The sequence below is a fragment of the Ruditapes philippinarum genome, unplaced genomic scaffold (assembly GCF_026571515.1).
Source record: "Ruditapes philippinarum isolate M1 unplaced genomic scaffold, ASM2657151v2 ctg10550_1_1_1_1, whole genome shotgun sequence".
In the NCBI taxonomy this organism is placed as follows: Eukaryota; Metazoa; Mollusca; class Bivalvia; order Venerida; family Veneridae; genus Ruditapes; species Ruditapes philippinarum.
In genome coordinates, this window is record NW_026857802.1 from 70264 (window position 1) to 85436 (window position 15173).

The window sequence follows — 15173 nt, forward strand, 5'->3', positions numbered from 1 at the left end:
AGATAAAAACATTGTCTTAATTTCTGTTTGCGCGGTTAATTGATCAATGCCAAACAATAAACTTGAAAAATAAGTGTTTACATAAAATTTAGTTGAAATATAACTTACCAATATGCTTGTATCTTATTTTACTCTGTGCATGCTGCATAAATGGAAAAAAATGTTATCTAAATTAAACATGTCCATGTGCTAATCTTGTTTCTTAGAATAAATTGTATTTGACACATTATTATACACTCGGAGAACAACAAAAGGAATGTGTTATTGCGATACCAAAGATAATGATTTCATCTTTGGATATGAATCACTTTATTCTAAACAATTGTGATATATCATAATAAATAAGAAAATTAATAAATAGAAAAAATAAATAATAACAAATAAAAAATGAAATAAATAAATAAATAATAAAAAATATATAAAAAGATAAATAACTAATAAATAAATAAATAATTAAATTAATAAATAAACATTGATTTTCATATCAATGTTAACAACGCTTACATACAAGTCAGGTTGTGCATGACAGACCCATTTAGCCTTACAAGGGTTTTCCCCTTTTCGGTACCCTATTTGTATTTTCGGAGTTATTTCAGATATATCGGTAAATACCCTCTTATTTTCTGTATATGCACCTTATTACAAATTACTATTATTTAACTCAGGTGATAACATTCCTTTTCGGATTTAATCCATAATTCGCTTTGACAAAAATTGAAAGATTTAAATCTGAAGCGAAGTGTCACTTTTATGACTCTGCAGGTATCCATAAATTTCACGTGTCCATGTATGCATATTTTGATCTGTTGGGTGTTGTTATTTTGACCTTTGGTTAATACGTCAATATGATGTTTTATATGTTTGCATATTCAAGGTATATTTGCGTCAGTGACAGTCCTGAACGTCACAATTTGTTGTTGTATGTTCACCTTTTCTTTCTTGTGTTCTGTTTGGAAATCGTTTCATATGTCACCCTTTATAAAATATTATATGATGGTAATAAGATTTTAAATGAAAATTCTTATATATACTTGCCTGAGGAGAAGGATTACAAACTTGCCCTTCACCAGTCGAATCAATTTGCTTGAATTCATGTTGATGTTGTTGACCTAAAATGCATAAATATCACACTCAAATACGATGTTTAACTAAATATCTCAAATAGAGACATCTGAATATCGAGCAACATCAAATTAAAAAAAATTGTCATTTGTTCATGTTCAAATAAAATATAATCGTTATATGTATCAGATGATTGTTAAACGGTTACTAAAATATGTTTAAATGATACACATTATTTTTGTACGTTTTTCATATTCTTAATATATGATATGTTTCATAAAAATACATTTCATTGTAAATAAGAAATAATAAAAAAAGAACAAAATAAAACCAAAACAGCAATAAAAATTTAAAAAAACATACTTCTTTCCGACGACTGTTCAATGAGCATCCCAATCACCTTGTTTTCTGTAATAGATTCAGCTAGAATTTTGTCTTGCATAAACTTATACTGAGTCACAACATTTTTCTTTCTTGAGCAATCCAAATTGTGCTGGGTTCTTTTTAATTCTGGTTTCATTAGAAGACAAGATACAAAGAGCTTGTTGGGTGTATCGCATTTCGACTCAATAAGATTGTTTTGGCGTGTCAAATCAGCTATTAAGTCATCAGTATCTTTCTGTAAATCGTCTATTTTCCTCTTGTCATTCAACATAACGTTTTTAGCCTGACTCAGAACCTTCTGCCTCATTATGTTTATACGCTCAATTACCTGGTTTGAGAATGCCTCCACGTCGCTAACAAATTGCTCATATGACTTTGCAAGTTGTTGCCGGTTGATCGCTACCAATGATAAACTATCTTCAGCCTCTTTTATGTATTTATTCATCTCTTCTCTTAGATTTCTAAATTCCTGACTATAATAATAAGCAGCAGCTTTGTTACGAATGAGTTCTAACTTACACCCATTATGACATACAATTATGCATTCTCCACAGCCAACTTGGTCATGCTTTGGGCAATAATATTTCACAATTTCTCCACTGTGCTCTTGACATGTTTCATACGTATCACCAACCATTACTTTCACTGACTTCGACTCATCTACTGTTACTAAGGAATGATTTCTACTAATTTTACGTCCTTTGTGTTTCACGAAACATGAATTGCAAAAGTAAACTTCACATTCGACGCAAAACCCATCCGCATATGTTGTTATGTCAAAATCTTCACATAAACAACACAGTTTGGCATCTTTGTCCGTCGACACTTTTTGACCAGGAACTTCCATAATGTTTAAACAACACCGTACCTGTAAGTCATAACTTATAAAGTAGCATTCATAAATAGTTCAGTTTAAATCTACTTGAGATATAGTGTATCCTTTGTATATCATTTGTTACTTGTATATATAAATATACCTTTATGATATTTATTAACATATCACTGATTGTGTATGTTTATTATAAGCAATCTTTAATACTGTCTTAAAATAATTGCTTAATTGATCTAAAAACATGCTGTAACTGAAATATTTTTTATAGAAGGAAATTGGGGAATATATTTCTGTAAGTTAATTATTTTATGCTCAAAGAGAGAATTCGAAAACAGCTAATTAAATAAAAAGGACATTGCATTTCATAATTCGTTATTCTTGCCTGCATAGGCTACCAGCTATTGAATTTATATGATGCAATATTTACCCACCGGAATTTGACATATGGAACGTGGCTCATGATTGTCAAACATTGTTTTATTATATGAAAATGCTAAGTTTTAAAAAATTACAAAAGTAAAGCATTTTAACATGTTAACGGCAAAACAAAACACATCGTTATCCTGTTTTCATTGTAGCTCGTGAAAAAGACGCACGTAAACAAAATATTGTCAGACATACAACAACCTCCCGAAACTGTGCAAACCAAGGCAATTAATTTTATATTAGTCATAGAGGTGCTACTTTTAACTTTGATATTTTCTTCGAGATATATGCCATAAAACAATACATAAACATTATTTGTATGTGCAAGCAAATATAAAATACTCGATATCCGTAATATTTTCTTTTAATTGCAAAATAAACAACACCGATGATGAATATAATACATAATACTATTTCAAATTTATTTTTCTTTATTCTTATTAATTGATTTTCATACTCGAAAAATCATTGTATCTGTATTTGGTATAAAATCAATATACGTTGATGAGATATTCGTTTATTGATATCTATGTAAAATGACTCACTTCTTTCTAACATATGTTGTTTTTTCTTCCAAGTATATGTCGGTATTATAAATATTGATATTTGTTTGATCTGAATACACAACGCCACGTATTTCAACGTTTAGTTATGAAGTCTACATAAGGATAGTATTGTTAATGACAAGTAGTGTTAAACCATAGGTTTTGATGGTTTAAGTGTGGTTTAAATCTCAAGAAAAATGAGCGTATAAACAGTATTGCATGATTCGTTATACTGTTGCAATTCAAAATATGGTACGAGTATATATGTTCAACATACATATTGCATTACCTGCCACAGAATCCGTAAACCATTCATTATTCAAACAAAACCGATATGTTTGTATACAAAAGGTTACAGTTATTATATATATATTTATTTATTTATTAAATGTATACAGAACAACTATGTCTTGATTCCAAATAAATGAATATCTTCTGATTTATGAATTTAGTAAAATGTGTTTTTTTTCCGCTTTGCTTTCAACAATAATTTATTTTTTGAGATTTAAACTAGTTCGCATTAAACTTCCGGGGTAAAATAAACAATTGTATATTAACGCTAAGAATGTATATAAATGTTTATCTCTTTTGTCATCTTAACACTTAACTATCAGTAATTGCGAGTAAACAAAATTTAAAGTTAAATTTTATTAACAAAGATACAAATGTATAGATATCTGATATAACTGCAAAATTAAATTTAAGTTTCCTGCCACATATCACTCAAACCTCGTTCAAACACAAGGTAATTTATTTGTTTAAAACTAACTGACGGTACTTCTGTTCCCCAGAAAAAATCTTTACCTGAAAACAACCATATAAGTTGTCAATTTTGATAAAATAAAGCAACACACTTTTCTTAGTCCAAAACATTGAAACTGATCAGCTACATATGTATATCTTTGATTTCGCAACGCTTGAACATTATAGTAATATTGTTTCGTAACAAAAAATATTGCGGGTAACTTAATTGTCATACGACAACTTGCGTTCACATTTGATCTTGCAATACATGACCGATATTCACATAAACACGGTTAAATCATAATATTGTTAATTAAACAGTTTATATATGACAATAATTCTACATGCAATGAAGTATCAAATTCATTCAAACGTTTTTGTTAAAGTATCAATGATAAAATGATAGTGTGTGTTATATAAATTATTGCAATGATTGTGGATACTATGTTTCCGGGTTAATAACTCATTTTATATTCACGTTTATATTGTTTATAATTGTGCATATGTCATGTAATGTTTGAAACAAACAATGTATAACTTGGAAGTAAATGTAAACAGTTTAATGGACATAAATACAATCTGATCGATAAAAACATGATAATGTGTCTGTCAGTTGAACATAAAACCATCAGTATATAAACATATGTAAAACATATTCAAATTAAGATATTTACGCCGGTAATATTGAAGTAGAGCTTAAATAAAACATAAAGAAAAAAAAAAACAAATTATATACCTGACGCTTAATCAGTTTTGAAAATCTATTGTTTATTACAATTTGTGTGCGTTAAGTTTACATCCGCTAAATACACTGATATACCTGAAGCCTTTAGAACGTATGTTTATAAAAAATCGATTTTAAACTTAGTTATACTTTGTGAAAACACTCCACATTAGATATTTTGACGAATAGGTAACCTTAAAACGGTTATTATGACGTTAAGAAGAAACTTACTTAGCACTATACAATTCTTTGATATTCTATTAACTGTGCATATACTCAAATTATATTTATGTGTTTTGATATCTGAGAGAGAGAAAAAAAACATCATAAATATATAAAACATGTTTTGATTATATAGCTTGGACACACCTGTATACATTTGGTATAAAGCTTTTTTGTGTGTTTATATTAAGTAAAACACAATAGATATGCGAACAATATAAGTAGTCTTGTATTTGAATATACAGTATTGCCATCATATGGAACACTGTTATATGCTAGTAAAGGTAAAGATATTCCTTGAAATATTTCATTATGCATTTTGTTTCAGTCAAATGCAAAATAAAAATATAACAAAAATGTGAAGTTTTTCATTGTTACTAATTCTGAAATCAAATATATTCCATACACGAAAAATATTAATTCTAAAAATGACACATTAATTCTAAAACACATACAATAAAAGTAATTAAGTGATTTTAATCTGTTGAATGGCTTGTACTGATTGAAACAAATACATCACTTCTTTATCTCATAAAACTGCTTTCGACGTTTAACACGTAAAGGAATTAATGTAAGTGTGGACCGAGTGTCGGTCCATTGTTGAAAAAATAGTGGAAACAAGGTATATTCTAGTTTACATTATAAAACTACTATGATCAACATATATCAAAAATTGTACCTACTGCATAAGCATTTTGTATGAAACTGTACATTGCTTAAGGGGGAGGGGTACGTCGCAAAAACTACATGTTCACGCTTTACAGGTAACTGAGTACTGGAAACGGCCTTTTGTACATTACTTTAGGCACAGAGGGCACCTGAGAGAAACAAACGACGTTCTGCATAATTATAACTAAACATTTCAACATTTAGTGATAGGGAGTTTACAAACAACTGTTCATTTGTGAAGTCACATGACTATTTTATATTTTGTAATTGACTTCATCAATTAAAATATCTACACCAATTGTAAAAAGTCATACAAGTATATGGATGGTATTAAAGAATAAAAGTGGATAAGACTCACACTTATTAAAAAAGCATATGTTCTGATTTCTGTGTTGAAATCTATTTAACTCAACGATTCAAAAATTATATTGAAAATACATGAATTACATCCTAATTAAAAGGATTTACATACAAGGATTATTCGAAAAGAAAGAATTATCCTCTGTCTCTTGATCCAAGTTGGACACGATAAAAACCAATACATACCTGTATAGGGTAAATCAATACCTACACAACGGTGTATAAATGTACATGTTAGACTAAGTGTAAGACATACAATTTGCCATTTAAATACACACAGTCATTGACCACTGTAGTAAAAATTATTGGTAGAAGCGTCGACAAAAATATAAAATACGGGCTTACATCAAAGCTCGCTCAAATCTGAGTTGCTCTTTGAAGCAGCTGATGACTGAACTCTCTACTGTTATGGACTTTCTTGTGTGTCTTATGACACAGCCGATGGAAAATGAAATTTGAGTCTGGTGTAGAGTGCATCACAAATGCACCAAAATAAGGTAGGCCAAAATCTGCATCTCGTAACGAAATCGTTTCAAAAATAAAGGATATCATTGAAGGTGAAGCCAGATTTACAGTTTGTAATATTGCACGAAAGGTGGGCATATCTGCGCAACTGCGCGTGTTTACTTTATTTTTAAACGAGAGTACATTTTATAATATCCGAAAATCGATAGCTTTTGCTCAGATGGCGGCGGGTTTATCTGCCAGTCCTCTGCGCGCCGAAGTTGTTTGTGTGTAGTGTTGATTACAATGCCGCCACATACAATTTTGCAGAGAAGATGCAAATTATTACAAACTGTAAATCCTGGCTTCACCTTCAATGATATCCTTTATTGGTCTAACGAGAGAACGATTCTACGAGATGCAGATTTTGTTAGGGGTTGGCAATAAGATGCCTTCAAATGATAACAAACAATGACAAAAACAAACAACCTACCTTATTTTGGGGTGCATTTCTGATGCACTCGTTACACCAAGGAGTTCGCCAAATGTATCCTTTCATGCGTATTTGTGTATGAACACTCGGCTGTGTTCCCATATAGTTATTGAGACAACACGCAACAGATTTAACAGTAGAGAGTTCAGAGTGTCACTCAGCTGCAGTCAACAAAAGAATCGCAAAAACTCAATGTGGCACTAATACTACGAGAAGCAGCGAAGCTTACGTGATGTAAGCCCGCTTATCCAATTATATAAACTTTTGTGTCCGACGCTTCTCAACCAAACGGAGTAATTCTTTTTTTAGACGTTACGAGGCTAGAGACTCGAGATGATCTGTGTGTGTTATAGTTTAATGCTAGGCAATATTATTCTTGCTCTTTATGTCTTATCGAACGTGATGTGCCAATAAAAGTGCCCTCGCTGATACGGAGAAATAATACTTTCAATATAGCGACCGTGTGTAGGTATTGATTTACCCCTATACAGGTATGTTATTGGTTTTATCCTGCACTGGCGCGAAAGACACATCTGAGGGCAAAGAATCAAGAAGGACAGAGCAGTTATTCTTGTGTCCCATGTTAATCAGCGGAAATAAATCGCTCTTGTTATTGATCTCAGAAAATACCCGACTCGCATAGGCGCAGTTCATAGTTGAGTATTTTTAACGACATTATGTCCTTATCTTTACTATAAATTCTTTGATCTGAATCTTATATGACCCTTCTAATAAACCTTCCGCAGATAGGTCCTATTCACGAGAATGTCTCTCTTAGGAGACAATATCAGCTCTATTTAATTTGTTAATGTGCGTCCTCGTAGAGTCTCCTTCATTCCAGCTTATTCTACTCGACCTTTAATACACCACCATTGCTCAATTTATTTTTACTTGTGTCTGACCGATATAATTGAAATTCTTTCATTCGCATGAGTTGGAAGGAATAGCTATTAAGTCCATAGTACTATTGCACTTTGGAGATGAACCCGATCAATTATCCCAAATATAAATACTATACACGTTCATGACTACTGCGCCACCAATCAGCATTCCGGAACGCCTTGACAAGTATGTTGTGGTAAAACCTCTCGGCTATCACATAACTATGTGTCTGTATTCTCTGAGTTTCACGAGTCTGGTGAGTAATTATTGCAGGAACGTTCGTTTGTCTCTCAGGACAGGCTACCTTCCTGCTGCCGATGGAGCGTAAATGAGTACAAAATGCCAAGGCCACTCTGTTTTCCTTGAAGCTATCTCAATTTACTCTAAGAGGACAATTGAAGTCTGTCCAACATCAGTAATCTCATTTATAGCGCATACGATTCTCTCCCGCACCCTCTTTAACGCTCATTATGAGGACTGCGTGTACAGTTTTCGATTTACAATGATATTGATCGAGCGTAAATACCGAGAAACGTTAGTAGGTACGAAGTACTTTGCTAACTTAATATGAGTGATTACAGCTTATATGTTAGGTCTTTTTATTTACTAATTTGATTATCAGATCTTCAGAATGGATGACCTTGTATTACACACGCGACAATCTAATTGTCTACATCAACTTCGAATCATATTGCGGAATCTCGACACTTCTAATTGAGATCACGCGACTTAACTAAAATTAGCCAGTTCCTTTTCACGTGATTATTCTTAACGCGAGTGCGTAAAGCAGTTTTATGATGTATAAAGAAGTGATTGTATTTGTGTCAATATCAAGCGTTAACAAGTGCCTCACAACTATCTTGATATAAAATCCGACTTAGTTTTATGCTCTGTAAAATGCGATGTCATGTGAATCATTAATATAGCGAGTGTCAGTACCTTTAGAGATTATATTTTTCCTGTCTAATTGAGTTCAAAATTGTTTATATTATTGATTTCAGATTATATTATTATAGTAACAATGAAAAACCACATTTTTGTTATCTTTATGAATTCAGTGTTGTGCTGCAACATTGTAAAACTATCTGAAAACAAACGAACTTAACAAATATAAGTGATTATTTTCAAAAAAGGAGTGCCATATTATATTCTTGTAGACCGGTTTTTTATTTACCAACACTATAGCAGCTGAAATTATTAACATAGTATGCATTGTCCATATGATTGGCATACTGATATTCAAATACAAGACTACTTATATTGTTCGCAGTATCTATTGTGTTTACTTATAAATTATAACACACATCTCAAAAATATAAAGTGGCTTATTAAACTACACACAAACTGTTTCCTAATAACAGCGATTCGCAAAAAAAGCTAAAAATTCAGTACTCAAATGATTTGTGTGTCCAAGCCTAGTATAATTATAATTCAATATACTATGTCATACTATCAATTATAAGATTATTTCTTCTATTCCTCCTAGATAATTGATCATACACATTTCAAACATTATAAGTTTCGTTAAGATGTATATAATAGTACACAGTTTTTAATTAACAGTGCAACATTTATCCAAAAATGAAAATCTTATACTAATATGCTGGCTAATGAATATAGTTCTTCTTTACTATATATACTGTTCTGTGAACTAATAACCATATTGTATAGGATCGCTTATACTACTATTCATCTCTACCCTGCAAATTATTATCGTGATACTGTGGTGTTCACAAAAGCTATTAATAACTAGTTTAAAATAGTGCGAGTGTCTTATAAAAATAATAAGATCACTAGTTATTAAAATTTGCTTTCAGTGGAATATTATTATCATCATGGAGTATCATCATCTTGTCTTGTGCAGCATTATCTAAATAGACATTAACGAGCTCTACAGAACATTTAATTAGTAATACATAAAACAAAATTGAGGCTCTATCTATTAACCAACATAACTGACTATAACGAGCGATAGACGGATAATATAAATTTTTGCTTTATGTGAACACTACTTCTCTTTATACTAACATTTTACAGGCTTTCTCGTCGATATCTATACGAATAAAGATTTTTGAACCGTATCCCACGTATAGCAACGATATGTTATAAGATAATAATAATTACATTTTATAATAAAAAGATGAACTCATGTTTATCGACATTCTAAGAACTATGGATCTAAACTAGACAACATTGGACAATATATTTTCAACTGAACAAGAGCAATTATTATCAACATTGTTTGACTTTATATCATATTTATTTTCGATTATATATAGATTGTGTAGCTTATAATAACTAAAACTGTTTACATTTACTCCCAAGTAATGGTACATTAAAATTGTATTTCTTTCTAAAAATTATTTAACTTCTAAGTTAGACCATCTTATATGTTCCAAGGTTATAAGCTGTATCGCATAAATAGACACTGTTCATATAAATAAAAAAGTTCTACTTATAGTTTCCACTACCCAGAGATTATCTACCTAGATTTAATCTACAAGCTATTCTTAATTTAATGCCTATCAAATAACTTTGTAAATATCAGATCTCTACGTATTATTGAATTATTATCTTATATTCATATCATTATATAATACTTTAAATACATCTCAAATACGTCTTGAATGTGTCACACAAAGAATTGAATATATAGCTTGACAATTGGTATATTTAATATATATAAAACACTGTTCATTACCAATACCGTGAGTATCATCTCAACTACGTCAAATTAATGTGTATGTGCATGCTTTAATGACTATCTCTGTGTTCTTGTTTCATGAAATGAAATTCAAATTGTGACGCAGAGTTTTGTCTAGCGAAGGTATAGTACCTCATACGACATCACACTGTCTTCATATTTTTTAGTTACGAACAACATATTATATTCATTAAAACGATTTTCACCTCATTTGTCATACTACAGTTAACAAGCGTTATCTGGTGCGAAAAGTCATCTAGCATATACATATGATTAAGTTCCTTCTGATCAGTTTTTCAATGTTTTGGAACTAGATACTAAAGAGTGTGTTTAATTACAAATGATTATCTATTGTGCATGGAAGTCAATTGTTTTCTGCTTTATTATATTTAATTCCATTGAGACACATATTATGATCAACCATACACCAATCATGTTGTTTTACTACAATGATGAAATTTATTTTTCTTGTGTGCGAGTCCATCTCAGTAAGTACCGTTCCAGTATATAATATAACATACAATAAACATTTACCCTGTAGTGTTGAATCCGATAGATAGAGTGGCTTAGAGTGAGTAAACCAAAATATAGTGTGTGCTGACATGTGATACAACTATAATTTAGAATATATATCTGCAAAGGATATAGTATTTGCACCAGTGTTATATCAGATATTCTATACATTTTTATCTTTCTGAGGTCATATTATATGCTCACATTTAAACATTTTTTAACACTCTATGTGCTCTTTTAACGTCTAGATTTGCAATTGATCTTATAGTATTTAAAGTAGTAACTAATTGAACATCAGAAAGAGTGCTTGAGTATAAACATTTATGAATGTGAATAATAGCAACTACTTCTGTGTGCGGTAAATAGAATAGTTACTTACAATGTATTGATTTGATTTATTTTAACCGGCAAAGTTGTGTAGATGTTGCTCAACCTGAGACTATATTCCAACTCTACCAGTCTCGAGTGAAAGAATATGTCAATGTGAGTTTTGTGCCATATAATAGGCAAACAATAGTACCGATGAAAACAATGAACAAATTCTTCTTCATTCGATTTTTACTACAAATCTCGCCGGCATAAATATCTAGAGACAAGATTACTTGCACTTCTTATCTTTCATTGTTCGGAATCAAGTACATATTATTAGTAATCTAGTTGTAATCCAACATTTTTAATAATATTCAACTTATGATAAAGTATTTAGAAATACATTAGAAAATCAAATAAAATAACAAAGTGAATCTCATTACATACACGATAATATATGCATCCTGTTATATGACATGACAAGTAGAATACAGAGATCATTGTTCTGATTATATAATAATATGATTGTTCAGCTTGTCACGTGGATTTCTGTTGTGCGAGTTTAATCGTTTGTAATGCAATATAATAGAGTCTGTGTGAAGAACTACGCTACGGAATTTCTCCACTGCATACCTCCGATAGCCATATTTGAATGGGGGTGGCAACAGTGATAAAACGGAAATCAGTGGCAATTACTGTGTTTATTTCGCGAACACAACATTTTTCTTGACAGATTAGCAAAATACTACACATCTAATTACTTCATATACTCATAAACACTATTCAGGTGCTTTAAGTTACAAAATATCTTCGCAAAACTAGTGCCTCCTTGACACAATTAACCTTCATGCATAAGTACTGTTACAACTTTTATGTATACGACACACAATCACCTAAAACTGCACAGTTGGCTTGTATAGGCGTGTTGTATTCTCTCCTGCATTCGCAAGATACATAATACTACGATTATTATTTAATTTTTGCCTAAATACGCACTATTTACCTATCTATCAGGATAAAACAACAAAACACATACGTGATCGGTTAGTGAATTACGAATGTTAGGTACTATTTTATTACAATAATCGTGATTATACAAGAACATAATCAGGAAATACAGTCTAGTGCTTGACAACAAACATATCACAAGTTGGACAAACAAAGCATCTATAATTTTACGAGTGGTTGAATATTACTCTTATACTCATTGATATACAGATTCACAAATGTATGGTATATTTATCGAACAAAGTCGTGTGGCATAAATCTCAGTAATAATACAATAGACAAGACATAATAATAAATTTGAATTAAGACTACCACATCGAATATATTAGGTTGATAGATTATTGTTACAAAATCCAAATCTGAATAGGCTGTTGTTTATTTTGCAAATTAAAAGAACTAATATATATCTATTACGATATCGAGTATTTTACTATAATTACTAATCAGCCTTCAATCAAATGCCTCTAATTGCCGTCAATCTTCCATGTATAATATGTCATATGTAATTTGATATGTATGATTTACTACATGTAGTTTTACAAACTTCGTATTATTGGCACAAATATATCACATTTTGCAGTTGAAGAATAAAAATATGATTCACAATTTCTAGTTGGACATACAGAGACGCGATAACCGCGCTTATGACTATAACATTTATAAAAGAGTTAAATTGCTTTATCTCTTTGAGACACAAGTTTCTGTCGAGGTGAACTGTTAGTTCTAAGTAACCACAGATCAATATTACTACTGTGTTGTATCTACTTAAGTGTTTATGTTTCAGTGCTATCCATAACTATTCATCATCGTGTATACAATAGCTAACATATCAGACTAGCGGTCGTTTATGAGTTCTACATAGTAGCAGTGTAGCCAAGCAAATTGCAACTTAATACATATCGCATTTTCTCTTATGTCAGTAATTTTTAACTTTACTGTCTTTTTTTATTTGAGAGCGTTTATAATTCACATATCTCATAATCAGTAGTCTTTGGTAACATAGCGGTCCACTATATTCAGTATCAAAAGTCATAGTTACTTCGTTATCTTACTGTCCTGGTTAACTATATCTGAGTTATCAGTTTGAACTATAAATTGACATCTTTAAAACAAACGAATATATACATGACATGGTATAAATGTTAAATTAGAAAAATACTTTGACACATTTATACGACAGAATAATGTAATATCTGTTATTAATTGAAACATTTCAGTTTCTGCCATAAACAACATTTCAGATGTAAGATGGTAGCGATACAATGTTTACAAAAATCTAAGCAATTCCATTGTCATAAAGCAAAATGGTAGTATAAACATGTCATATTCTTTTGTAATTATGGGAGAAAAAAATAGATAAAATTATCGGCATATGATTAAACCATGAAAATGACAGAAACACAGAGATTTAACTATTGCAGTTACGCATTTTTTATTAACATGTCTATGTTATGCTTAAATTTGATTTTTTACATATGTCACAGCGATCTGATTCAATATTCTGATTACAGAAAATATTCCAATGAATTAATTCACTGAACTAAATACAATATTTTTCATTTCATTAAAGAATTCTGAAATATATACCCCTGACTTTTCTAATTATATAGACAATGATTATAATAAACTTACTTTGATATGTTTACAGTTATATTATCTTAGCTAAGTTTAGTACACAAGTACCTTGGATAAAATGAATGAGTAAAACCTCGAAAGCCCGTAAGCTTGCTGGATTGATTAATCACAAGAATCACCAGAAACAATTCAAAGACCCCAAGGGGTTTGAACCCATTGTTATACGGGACGAGTGGTTTAAAAACAATGATCGGAATGATTCTATATTTTACGGTATCTGATGCCCCTTGATATAAACATATGATATCAATTGTCGTTAGTGTCTAAACACCCGGTTTCGTCGCAAAATGTTACTGTCATTTAAAAATTATATGATGGAATAAATGATATTTAAACTTAATTCAATAAACTAAAAGTAATTAACAAAATTACTTAGTGTAATTTAATCTAAATTGCCTTACCTGTATATTCGATTCCTTTAGGTTGCTGTTCGGGTAGGTTTTAACAATCATTAACTGATTATGTGACTGTGTACATTGACCAGTATCTATTGATAACAGTTTATTATGTACTGACATGAAACTTTAAATTTAAAGTCAATTTCATTATCTGGTTCAATAACAATATTATTACACTATTGAGTCCTTCAGATTAATTTAAGCGATCATATTAAATTGTTATTTATTTGAAACCCTTATAGAAGTGCTGTTATTGACGATGTGAACAGATTGCATATGACGCAGTACAAAACTAGCACAGTTGTCGCATAATATTCAGTTCAAAAGATTTATTTGTGTTCTTACGCTTTTATACCGGAAGTTTCAGTTGGTTTGTAAAAGGTGTTACTCATCGTATTACAATTACGAAAATAAACATCTACTTTGTTTTGGTTGCTGTCTCTTCATTTGTTCAAACGTTATTATAAAAACACATGCAAATAAAATAGTTTACATGTCAATGTTGTAGAAAACTATTGACCTTAAATAGTATAAACGATATGATTTTTTTCTAGATGGTCTACGTTTCTTAAAATCTTTTAAATGCAATTGATTTGCTTATATCTGATATCGCAAATTACGTTGTTTTTTATGTGTGTGAAAAATAAATTGGGATAGATAGAAAATTAGTACAATATAAAATAATGATTGCCATAAAACACTGAAGTATGCATTGCGTATACATTTAAAAAGTTAAATTATATAGCTTATTCTGACTTTTAAGGTTTTTTATTGTTATATAAACACTTAATATAAAGCAGGATTCTTACTCTTTTTCAC

At 30.5% G+C, this 15173-nt stretch overlaps 1 protein-coding gene across 1 annotated transcript; it reads right to left on the reverse strand.

Moving 5' to 3' along the window:
* Window positions 1-523: 523 nt before the first annotated feature.
* LOC132751113 (transcription intermediary factor 1-beta-like) lies at window positions 524-14431 on the reverse strand. Its single transcript, XM_060741232.1, has 3 exons — window positions 14358-14431; window positions 1426-2314; window positions 524-1109 (listed from the first exon to the last, which is right to left on the reverse strand). Exons 1-3 carry the CDS (start codon window positions 14406-14408, stop codon window positions 970-972), a joined length of 1080 nt encoding a protein of 359 aa, XP_060597215.1. The 5' UTR covers window positions 14409-14431; the 3' UTR covers window positions 524-969.
* Window positions 14432-15173: the final 742 nt, after the last annotated feature.